Source organism: Sinocyclocheilus grahami, unplaced genomic scaffold (genome assembly GCF_001515645.1).
Source record: "Sinocyclocheilus grahami isolate Dianchi unplaced genomic scaffold, SAMN03320097.WGS_v1.1 scaffold512.1, whole genome shotgun sequence".
NCBI lineage: Eukaryota > Metazoa > Chordata > Actinopteri > Cypriniformes > Cyprinidae > Sinocyclocheilus > Sinocyclocheilus grahami.
This window is the reverse complement of record NW_015505691.1, coordinates 471,234-484,195: the sequence shown is the minus strand read 5'-3', so window position 1 is coordinate 484,195 and position 12,962 is coordinate 471,234. Positions and strand designations below refer to the sequence as shown.

General features: G+C 37.5%; 1 protein-coding gene across 1 annotated transcript in view; it reads left to right on the top strand.

The window, feature by feature from the left end:
• The first annotated feature begins 2,456 nt into the window (after positions 1–2,456).
• The window catches only part of LOC107554733 (gastrula zinc finger protein XlCGF8.2DB-like), a 14,523-nt gene continuing 4,017 nt past the window's right edge, over positions 2,457–12,962 (top strand). The window contains exons 1-2 of the mRNA XM_016237330.1: positions 2,457–2,465; positions 4,575–4,719. Coding sequence (XP_016092816.1) covers positions 2,457–2,465; positions 4,575–4,719 — 154 coding nt within the window. The remainder of the gene's footprint in view (positions 2,466–4,574; positions 4,720–12,962) is intronic.

Sequence of the window (12,962 nt, the reverse complement as noted above, 5' to 3'; positions counted from 1 at the left end):
GTCTAAGTGGAAGAGAAGGGGGTACGCAGAAGAATGTGAAATGCCCCAGGGGGTACGCCGCTGTAAAAAGTTTGAGAACCACTGATGTAGAGGATGACAACATACAGGTCAACTGCATGCATTGCAATGGAATCAATAAATTCTTCTGGCCGGGCCCAAGAAAAGACAGCAGCTGGTATGCTGACAATCAGATAGTGTGCCTGATCAAAGAACCACAGGCCCTCAATAAAAGGTCTTTACAGGTAGATCACACAACTTGGAGGTACATATGGAGGTTTTTGTTAATCTAGTTAATCCAAATGAATTACAGCATCTTTATTTTAATCAGTTATAAATCAAAAATAATTTCTTATGTCTGTCCTCTATAATTTGTAATTATTTCTCTAGCCACCTAAACAGAGAATTGTTTTGCCACTTGTCATCATGATTGATTTTGATAAGGAGCTATTTTTTGTGTCCCTCCCCCAAAGGAAATCTGGGATTTTTTGTTTGTTTGTTTTGAAACAATATTATATAGGTTCACTTCCACACATTACAGATAGCAAACCATGCAGGACAATGACGGAAAGCTCATCCACTGTTAGAACCTGTTCACACTGGTGTTCCACCCTGTTATGCTCTGTTCCACCCTGTTAGTCATTTGAAATTATAATTTGACAGCAACATTAAATGTTACATATAATCTTACATATGCTGTTAATGCTCCTCACCTCAGAAAATGTGTTTTTGAGCAAAATGTTTGGATTATTTACCATCCTGCTGGCAAAAATGGGCACAAAAATACCTGTTCTTAATAATCAAGACATTTTCTATTCATCAATAATTGTTTTGTTATTGTTTCAAGATTCAAAAATACTATAATGGCATAAGAGAGACATACTATCCAAGAAATGTTCATTATTGTTTAACATTTACATTATTAACATTTTGTGATAGCTATGTATATACGCTATGCTTGACCAATATGTATTTCTAAATGTTAAACATGTCACCATTTTGGTAGAATGCTAGAAACATTAAAAACCTACTTTTCCCCCCCCAAAAAAATATGAAGCCAAAATGTGACTGGATAGCAGGAATGACCCCAGACAATATGTCACCCTCTTTATCATTTTTAAACGTTTTTTTAGCACATCACTGGACAAATGGCATACTTTTGTCTTACATATGCTGTTAATGCTCCTCACCTCAGAAAATGTGTTTTTGAGCAAAATGTTTGGATTATTTACCATCCTGCTGGCAAAAATGGGCACAAAAATACCTGTTCTTAATAATCAAGACATATTCTATCCATCAATAATTGTTTTGTTATTGTTTCAAGATTCAAAAATACTATAATGGCATAAGAGAGACATACTATCCAAGAAATGTTCATTATTGTTTAACATTTACATTATTAACATTTTGTGATAGCTATGTATATACGCTATGCTTGACCAATATGTATTTCTAAATGTTAAACATGTCACCATTTTGGTAGAATGCTAGAAACATTAAAAACCTACTTTTCCCCCCCCAAAAAAATATGAAGCCAAAATGTGACTGGATAGCAGGAATGACCCCAGACAATATGTCACCCTCTTTATCATTTTTAAACGTTTTTTTAGCACATCACTGGACAAACTGTATTTAAATTTGGATGCAAGTGTAAATGAGGTCAGAGGATTTTATTTCTTGTGTCCTTTTGTGATTTTAGGCAGCATGTGAATAGGACTTTTATTTGGGCTGATGGTATGACGTCACAAGACGGCGCCACGGTCCTACATCTTTGGTGATTATGCTGAGGAAAGGTTTGTATTCTTAACCATTTAAGCGATTTAAATCCATGCAAACCGTTTAATCAATGTTATAGATATTACAAGCGATGCAAATGAATGATTTAATATTGAATAAAGCATTGTAATGAATTCTATCATATCTCTTAACGTTTTTGGTGAATAAAGCGAGTATTACACGAGTAACAGAAATGGTGCGTCTCATTTTCGCTCCCTATTTCGTGAAACCGTTTATAATAAACACAAATTCGGGCACTGGCAAGCAGTTATGAGAGAAACGGAGCTTTTCAGAACTCCGAGTCAATTGAATCAATTGCTTCGCCAAATGATTCACTGAATCGAATCTCTCGAATCACCGCAGGCTGAGGACACCTGCTGCTCAAAATGGCGTAAATACACCGAGTCACAAACGTGTGATGATCTGGGGTTAAATTGTGATTTGTTATGTGGGGGGCTCTGTGGTTTCAGGCTTTTGAGGGTTGCACATGTATATGCAAAGCCTACAAACGTCTATCAATTGACAAACTGTAAAATATTACAAGCTGAGAGAGTATGAACACTAAAATGCTGATCAAAATCATTCTAGATGCTGGCAGTGTGCAACTGTCAGCAGGATCTGTTTAAGACCTGCAAAAATGAATTTAAAAATAAAAATTAATTCTATATGAGCAGGGTAGTACAATGTATATGGTAATGTATTAAATTGTAAAATGACTATAAAAAAAAACATGATTTACAGTTGAGATACAGGATTTTACAAAAAAACTAAATATAAAAAAATGATAAACTCTTTAATTCTTTAAACCATTTTTTAACAAAAATAGAAAAGAAAAAAAAAACTATTGTGGTTGTCCAAAGATGAGTTAATATTCGAAAACATTTTTTGTTATGCTGGTAGAAAATCAATAGCAATCACTATGTGAAGTGGCCTACATTTATTTATATTGTCTATGGAAGGCATAGGACCAATCAAAATGTTCGGTCCGAATATTACGATAGGCTGTCCTGCCTGCCTGTCAAAATATGTATTTGCATACCTCTGCACACCCTGTTTCTGCAGACATGATACGTCATCAGCGCGTTCCAGCGAGAATGAAAGGCGCTACTATTGTAACATTATGCGCTTTGCACTGTAATATTTTCTCACGGCGAATGACACATGATGTAATTTGACAGCGTTGTATTCAATCATCCACCAACGCAGTCTCTCATCGTGTCGCAGGTTAGTCTCTGTTCTGCCTGAGGGGCCGTTTACACGACAACGTTTTCAGACAAAAACGGGAAACTCTTTATTAGTGATGGGAAGTTCGGATCATTTTACCGACTCGGACCTTTGAGTCTCGTTCAGAAAAATTAACGAATCTTTTTTCCGAGTCATTTCGCTCATTTTAGCAAAATATAATTAAAATGTTACGTGTTACTTCCCTAACACGTCTACTACTTACGCACGCGTTGATCACACTACAAACAATACAAAACTGCTATAAGAAACAGAAAAGATTAATTCATTGTTTACCTGAGTCTTCAGTCTATGATTGGCTCACCTCACCTCTTATCTGACAAGTCTTCGGGTTTGGACTTATGGGGCTGTCACGTGATGAACGAACGACTCGAACCAGGTGAACTACTCGACTAATTCCAGTACAGAACCTATAAGATGTTGCGCATGTGCGACTGAACAAATCACTCCCCGAGACGACTCGTTCTTCCCGAGTCACATTAAAGATTCGTTCAAAATGAACGAATTGTTCAAGAACGACCCAACACTACTCTTTATGCGTTTTGCCTGTTCGTTTACACGACAACGGCGTTTTGGGGACTGAAAACACATATTTTTGAAAACGGGTTTCAAAGTGCAAGTTTTTGAAAACGGCACCGTTATCGTTTCCGAGTAAACACCCAATACGGGAATCTTTGAAAACAGTGACGTCTTGCGCGTGCGCAGTACGTGTTAGGTATGTAGACATGTGCAGTACGTGTCGATTTTAAAGGCAAGCGCGAACAGACATACACAACAATGGCGGAGTACATGGTACTGTTGTTGCTGCTCAAGAGTTTGCTAACGCTTCTTCAGCAAAGTGTGGATTTACTTCACCAATATTACAGCCAACAACAGAGATGCATCAGGGGTTCTCAAACCTCTCCATGAAGTACCCCCAGCACTGCACGTTTTGTATGTGTCCCTATATCTGACACACCCACTTCAGGTCATGCAGTCTCCACTAATGAACTGATGAGTTGAATCAGGTGTGATAGATGATACAAAATGTGCAGGGCTGGGGGTACTCCAGGACAGGTTTGAGAACCACTGATATACATCATATAATTGTCACTTCCCTACAGGTACTGTTTACTAACAAGACAGCGCCAACTACTGGCCTGGCATACGGAATACAGCGTTTTTGGCCATTTTCGCGGGTATATGTGTAAACGCGAATCGTTTTGAAAATGTCGTGTATACGTGATACTTTTTAAAAACGCAAGGGAAAAAACTTTTCGGTTTTTGACTACATCGTTGCCGTGTAAACGTAGCCTGAGGACCTTGCTTTTAAATCTAGCTTGCTATCGCTAGCTTTTCTGAAATCGCCTTCCCTACATTTAAGTCTTTGCATAATGTGTTCTAGAGCTAGCTCTAATTTGTAGAGCTAGTTTTGAGGTTTTTTTTTAATCACACCATTTAAGACCACTATCACTTTGACATTCTTGCCAATGTGCTGACTACTGAACTGATTGAGATGCACCCAGAGATTTAGTTTGGATGTTTATTTCTTTCTGTTAATCTCATCTTAAACATGACAGAGTGTCCAAACACACCGAAAAACTCCTGGTGAAGCAACTGAGATCCACACAATTACAAAGATGCCATCTATTAAAGAGGAGAGTGCAGACATGAAGATTAAAGAAACATTCAGAGTGAAACAAGAAGAGACCGAGGAACAAACAGGTTAGTTTTCATTCTCAAAGCTGACGCGAGTTCACTATTTGACATTGAGTGATTCATCTCTTGTGGGCAGACCTGTTGAGATCACATGACCAGGCAAATACTAAAGTGCACCTGAGTAGCTCCTACTTCCAAGTTTCCAAGTTAAATTAGCAAAAATAACACACAAGTAGCCTAAACAAAAACATTATTTTTGTGCAAAGGCCTTTTCATGCTCAATGCGAAAATTCGGTGCGATGTTGCTTTTAAATTGAAACAATAGATCCTATTAATCAGGGTATCTTCCGTCCAATCGTTTTTAAATTGAATACTGAAATCTGAAAAAACTGCACATTTTTCGTTTTTCATTTGTTCAAACAAAACGAAAAATCAAGAATTCGGCTTCATTTTTCGTTTTTACGTCCAGGGATAGAAAACGAATAAGCAACTTGAATTTTTGATCTCTACTTGTGGAAAAATGAAACGCCTCTCTCCGCTGATTGGTCAACCAAACATTACAACATAATAATAGTCCTTAAAAAACATAAGTGTCATCCGCTGTTTATTTCTACTACATTTGATCTTTTTCAGCCAGATTAATGAATGGCTTGACACGAACCGTACCGAGGCAGAGCCTAGACAGAGCTTTCTTTTGTGTAGGCATAAATTCTGCAACCTACCTGTGAAATATTAGTTTATCTCATAAATATTAATTTACTTTGCACCTGCACTCACAACTACCTACTAGCCTACATCTTTGTCACACTGCCTGATTTAGCAAACCACCTATTAAAAATGTGTGGCAAAGCTGCGCGATGCACTGCAGCGTGGGGAGAACGTATTGTAGACAAGCGCAGACCACTATCAATTTATGTGAACATAGGTAGCTTTAGACAATATTAATTAAATAATCTTTATTGAGTATTGGCCAGCTAACTGATGGCATACAAAATTGTTATTTTCTCTGCCAATTAAACCAAAGTCACAGAACCGTTGTGTGACTGACTCGCAGCAGACGCATAGAGTGGTGTATCATTCCATTCTTTTAAAACCTATTATTATTTAATGACCAATTATTATAGACAGCCGCTCGATTTTATTCCTGAATGAATGAATGAAGCATTTTGAACGAATTGATTGAATAAAAGGCTCCTTTATTAAAACAATGACTTACCGGAACCTAGTGGCGGTATTACTTTCATAATTCCAAGTATTGTTTCATTTTATTCATATTTTTGTATTAAAAATGTTGTATAAAACATTAATCTCATTTCATTATACATTTGTAATTGCTATGTAAATACACGAATAGCCGTCTGATCAGCATTAAACTGTAAATACATCTAAAAGCATCTTCAGACGCAGGTTCTATATCTCTGAATACTGATTTAATTGGTAACAGCCTCATATTATTCTAATGTATTTGATGTAAGAATTTAACATTAAAGATGACATACAAAAGGTAAATAAATCAACCAATCAATCAATAAATAAAAAATGGAAAATCAGATGCCCCTTATGGGAAAGTTAATTTCTGACGCTGCTGACACTGGCCTATTGTTTGAAGTGTTATTTCAGGGTTTGGATATGTTATAACTCAAACGAGTTCACCTTCAAATCATGACGTCAAATTCACATTTCATCAAGTCAATCACTGAAACAAGCACTCTGAGGAACAAATAGTTCCATGCCAGTGGGATAACAACATATGATTTCCTAAATTTGTATAAAGTGCTCTATGAATAAAACTCGAAATAGAAAAATAATAGATGTGCTGTGAAGGTAAATTATACAAAATAATTTCTTTTCAGATCGGTCATATTATTTAAGTTCCTCCATTGTCCAAAACGCAGCGTATTGTCTAAAACAAAAGTTATGACTGTATGTTCACATAAATTAATAGTGGTCTGCGCTTCACTACAATACATTCTCCCCGCGCTGCAGTGCACAGCTTTGCCACATTTGATAGGTGGATCAGGCAGTGTGCCAAAAGACCAAAAGGCTCTGCCTCGGTTCGGTATGTGTCAAGCCATTCATTAATCTGGCTGTTTGATGAAGAGAAAGAGATTAAATGTAGTAGAAATAAACATGTTAAGAATCCATAGAAGTGGAGGACTATTATTATGTTGTAATGTTTAGTTGACCAATCAGCGGAGAGGGGCGTTTCATTCCCGCCCACAAGTAGAGATCGAATATTCAAGTTGTTTATTCGTTTTCTATCCCTGAACGTAAAAACGAAAAATGAAGCCGCATTCTTGATTTTTCATTTTGTTTGAACAACTGAAAAACGAAATACAGTGGGGCAAAAAAGTATTTAGTCAGCCACCAATTGTGCAAGTTCTTTTCATTTTTCAGATTTCAATATTAAATTAAAAAAACGATTGGACGGAAGATTCCCTGATTCCTATGGGGCTATTCACACCAGGTGTTTTCATTCGCAGAGTGAAAAAGCAAGGATTTTTTTCATCCTGTGTGTCAGTGTTTTTTCCTGTCGCTCCGCAATGGATCGGCCCGTCCAATTAGATTTAAGCTAAGATCACAGCTAAGAAGCTGTGTTTCTTCCACATGCGTGAGTGTCAGAATGCATTCACTCGAGATCTGTCAATCATGGGATAATATCTCCTGCCATTACGTATGAAAAAAAATTAGAGAAACATTTTCTACACTTTAAATATGAAAGCAAATAGACATAATTATGACGATGTATTTTCTGTTTGTGTTTTATGCAGCTGATGATATTTTTCTAACAATAAAGGATGTTTATGACAAATGACAAGCAGGTGTCGCTATCAATCCATTATAAAACATACAAAGAGTGCATGTCTGCCTATTATTATATAATAAAAATTCACTTTAGTTCTCAATCGGACGTTATTACAAGCACCCGATGATGGTTTAAAGTAGGTTTTGAACAAAAAACGTAAAAAAAAAAAAAATCACATACATTTTCAAATGTAGCTATTTATATTATAAGATGTATTCTTGTTAGCATAATAGATAGTTTGTGTTTCTAGTGTTGAACCAAACTTTATTTATCTTTATTTAATGCTGAGCAGTGGACCATATACGAGACATGTATCTGAGGAAAAAATGCATTGCTGCTCAGCGCCACCTAGTGTGCAGGCATTGTTTTGCGCTCGTGAAAGCACCGTTCGTCGATGATTCACCTCGCTTTTTCGCATCACGCTCAGTGTGAAACGGCCTTAACACTAAACACAATATATGATTTGAAACCAATGAAAAATATTTACCACTTAATTATGACAAAAACATTTCTTTTCCAGAAAGCAAACACTTTAAGTAATAAACTTTACATTTGTTGTCTATATGTGATTTTTACAAAACAAAGGATTAATAATAATAGATATAACTCATGGAATATCATTGAATTTGCGGGAAAATCAGGTGACCGGATTGCAAAGCAGAATACAAAGCTGACATGCTTTAGATTTATGGGCTCATGTACCTCTCTCATTCGGCAGGAATCCAAGTGTTTCCATGGTGTGATGTAACATTTAAATACTAACCTATATTGTTTCTATTGTAAACAAAGCTTTGTACTAAACTTGTGTCATAAGATTCATGTAAAACAGCATTCACATACAAATGACACTAAGTTCACAATCAAAGCCTCTTCTAGTTGACTAACATTAGTCAAAAATAAGATTGAAAAGCTTTTGTGTGACAGAATGGGAGAGTAACTTTATAACTGCAACTTAAAAGAGAGTTTAAATCAAACTGTTAGAATATTGGAATTTCACTAATGCTGTTGTCAGTAGTAATGCATTCTCTGTGCGATACATAAATTGAGATCTATCAGCTTATGTTAAGAGGTTTTTGGTCCAATAATTAATATCTCTGTTTGGCAGAATTTATTAATAGAAAATGACTATCCATATATTTTACATCAATAATACACTCTGTTAACTTAGAGAAGTGTGAAGTTTTGTCAGGTTGCAAGGAAACATGAAGTATCATTATCATAACAGTAAAAACTAATGATAATGTCCCTCTGGGGAGACATATACAAGAAGAAAGAGATCAAAGGACCTAATATTGAGCCCTGTGGCACTCGTCTCTTCATCTACACAAACAACGTGGTAGTGGCCAGATGTATAGGACTTTAAATAAGGGGTGTCCAATCCACTCTTGGAAGGCCAGCAGAGATAATTAAATGCACCAAAACCTGCTAATCAAGTTGAAGGAGCAGGACTGGACACTCCTGACTTAAACCATGCTAATACTTGTCCACAGTAGCCAACATAATTCTCTTGCTGCCAAAGACAATTTTGTGGTCTATGTTGTAATTTAATAGAAGAGAATTGTAACTTTAATAATGTGCCATGATGCAACTTAAATCCTGATTGAAATACTGTTTATCTGCAAAATACATAGTTGAGAGGACACAATTTTTCTAATATTTTCCAAATTAATGGTAAATTTGAGACTGGTCTATAACTGGGGTTTTCAATGCTGTCCTGGAGCACTCCCAGCACTGTGCATTTTGTATGTCTCCCTCATCTAACACACCTGATTCCACTCATTAGTAGGAATGGGTATCGTTTACATTTTATCGATATCGATACCGGTACTTATAGATACTCTTATCGATACTACTCTCTATAATTTGGTGCAAAAAGATGTGAAAAAGATGTTGAAGATTTCTAGTAACTTTAGTACTGCAGTTTACAAATGAACAGAACAGAAAAGGGCACATAAAGCACATTTTTTAAATTAAAAGTCCCTTCAAAAAGCGCGAGAGAGAAAGATTTCCTCAGCATACCACAGCACAACATATCTGAACAGCCCATGTGCATAGGAGCACAACAGAATGTAAGATAATTTTCTCTGGCGTCTCTGGCCATTTTTATTAGGCAGCCATATCACCCTGCAGCCCAAGACTGGTTGCCCACTGAAGCTAAGCAGGGTTGAGCCTGGTCAGTACCTGGATGGGAGACCTCCTGGGAAAACTAGGTTGCTGCTGGAAGAGGTGTTAGTGAGGCCAGCAGGGGGTGCTCACCCTGTGGTCTGTGTGGGTCCTAATGCCCCAGTGTAGTGATGGGGACACTATACTGACAAAAAGCACTGTCCTTCGGATGAGACGTTAAACCGAGGTCCTGACTCTCTGTGGTCATTAAAAATCCCAGGATGTCTTTTGAAAAAAGTAGAGGTGTGACCACAGCATCCTGGCCAAACTCGCCCATTGGCCTCTGATCATCATGGCCTCCTAACCATCCCCATATCTGCTGATTGGCTTCATCACTCTGTCTCCTCTCCACCAATAAGCTGGTGTGTGGTGGGCGTTCTGGCGCAATATGGCTGCTGTCGCATCATCCAGGTGGATGCTGCACACTGGTGGTGGATGAGGAGATACCCTCTGACAATGTAAAGCGCTTTGAGTGCTCAGAAAAGCGCTATATAAATGTAATGAATTTTTTATTTTTATTTTAAGAAAATCAACATATTGACTTGATCAGGGAGCAGGTGTGATCTCTCCTTACAGAGAATGTCCCCTTGTGTCGAGAACACACTTTCACATGGAGTTGAGGAAGCCGGAACACACAGGTAGATGCTGGAGAGCTGTGCGAGAAAAGGTAAAGTGTCTATCTTATCCCACCACCAGAGGACAGGGTCTTCGGATGTGGGAATGGGAGGCAAGGCTGTGTAGACTGACACTTCACTCTTTATCTTCTCATGGAGGGTCGGTGTAGTGTGTTGTTGTTGAATGAGGAGTCTCTTCAGCTTTCTGTCCTCTTCTGCGAAGAGTTCCTCTAAGTGCAGAGACTTTTTGTTTCGGAAGCTGAAATATAAGATTTACCATGTTATTGTAGTCCGTTTTATTCCTTGCTTGTTAGAACAGCAAGCATCACACAAATATATCCAACTTCAGTGTTCCCCACAGGATTTTGTGAGACTGTGGTGGGTGGTCCCCGATCCATTTTTATTTTAAGAAAATCAACATATTGACTTTATCAGGGAGCAGGTGTGATCTCTCCTTACAGAGAATGTCCCCTTGTGTCGAGAACACACTTTCACATGGAGTTGAGGAAGCCGGAACACACAGGTAGATGCTGGAGAGCTGTGCGAGAAAAGGTAAAGTGTCTATCTTATCCCACCACCAGAGGACAGGGTCTTCGGATGTGGGAATGGGAGGCAAGGCTGTGTAGACTGACACTTCACTCTTTATCTTCTCATGGAGGGTCGGTGTAGTGTGTTGTTGTTGAATGAGGAGTCTCTTCAGCTTTCTGTCCTCTTCTGCGAAGAGTTCCTCTAAGTGCAGAGACTTTTTGTTTCGGAAGCTGAAATATAAGATTTACCATGTTATTGTAGTCCGTTTTATTCCTTGCTTGTTAGAACAGCAAGCATCACACAAATATATCCAACTTCAGTGTTCCCCACAGGATTTTGTGAGACTGTGGTGGGTGGTCCCCGATCCCTCTAGGGGGTCTGGGGGCATGCCCCCCCCCCCTGAATTTGTACATTTTAAAGTTAAATTCATAAATCTGGTGTGCTTTGAGAGTTCAAAATTAAGGGTTCAGTGTGCAAACTATAAGAAAAAAAGCTGGTGAATGTACTTGTTCTTGAAATTAAATTGAAAGGGGACTCAACCCTCTTTTTAGTTGTGATATAGTGTCTCAGTGTCACTGGTGAATTTGGAAGCCAAACTAATTAGAATAGAATAATAATACCGTATTGACCCGAATATAAGACAATGTTTTTTTCTTGGAAATACATCTGAAAAAACACGGTCGTCTTATATTCAGGGTCTAGACTTTGACATGTCAACAACAGGTGGCGCCAAATACGCATAAAACGAGTGTGCCATGAAATACGTAATGTAATGCGTGTTGTAAAGATCGCGAGTAAAAACAAAAGAAAAAGAAAACCTTACAGCTGCATGAGTCGCGTGACTGTCACGTTAGCCTGATGGGACCAACTCTACTTCTACTGTTAATAAGATTTTGGTAGGCTACTATTAGATGGATAGCCTAAATGTCCTAATTCAGATGGGCTACCCGTTTTTTTTTTTTAATGGTATATCAAAAAGTGTATATTTTTTAAATGTGATTGTTGGTACATTTTACCAGTTTTTACCATACTTTCAAAACAAACATTTAAATAGGAAAAATATGCAATATGAAAATAATTGAAGACAAAATGTGTTTTACTGAGAAAAAACAAGATTTGGTTTTAAAAAAGCCTTTTTCCAAAAGGTACATCTGGAAAAAGGGGGGGCGTCTTATATTCGGGCATTCGGGCCAATAATAATTTTATATTATTATTCCTATGACAGTAAAAGCCATATGTTGTAAAACAATTGCACTGTGAAATTGTGAAATATGATTTTATTAAATTTTTTTCAGGTATGTTATTTTACCTTACTCTACAGTAAGGAAATTGCAATACTCTTGTCATAATTTCTACACTTGCAAGCAGGCTGCTTGCTGCCAGTGACTGGTGACTTGAGAAAATGTACTGGCCACAAATATTTTTCCTTGCCATGAAACTGTTTTTGCAAAAAACGGGCAGTTGCTACTACTACAACAACTGAACATATTTAATAAAAAAAATTAAAAAGCCATTTGAAATTTGAACCAACCACTGCATTTTAATCACGATGCAAAGATAAAACCTGCATGAAACAAAAACGCAATTCACTCTCTGACAGCAGGTGGCGCTTATGGATCAGCAGTGATAAGAACGGAAAAAATGCCATCGAAACTTTTGTGAAGTCAGTTCCCTTCCGAAATGCATTCATATAAACCCCAACATTGATATTTTTCTTCTGAACAGTGAGCTTGCTGTACCTGAACAGTATTTTCTCTGTGCGTGTCTGTTAATTTGAGGCCATGGTTGCAAAAGATAAACCCTTGAGCTTTTATTTTGGCGGAAAACTCCAGCTTCTGTGAAAACAGGTTTTCAAACATTACTAATTTAATGAAATACTGTAAACATTTTCCCATTAAAATGTTGAAAATTATGCAAATGTGAAAATAAAGCATAACTGGTGGCCGTTGCGTTCCCAAACACGCGCGAAACTCACAGCACATTCAATAACGGAGTTCACAGTCGGATCTCGAGCCGATCGCGTGCGCAAAGTGTGTGCTTCACTTTGAAACAAGCAGCACAAACAGACTTGATAAGTCATATTACGCCTTCGGTTTTAAATGACGGATATTTGCCAAAGCAATGGCGTGAAACACAACGTTAAATAACTTTTATGTTATAAGTATAAATATATCTTCGGTTTATTATGAAACTGTGGC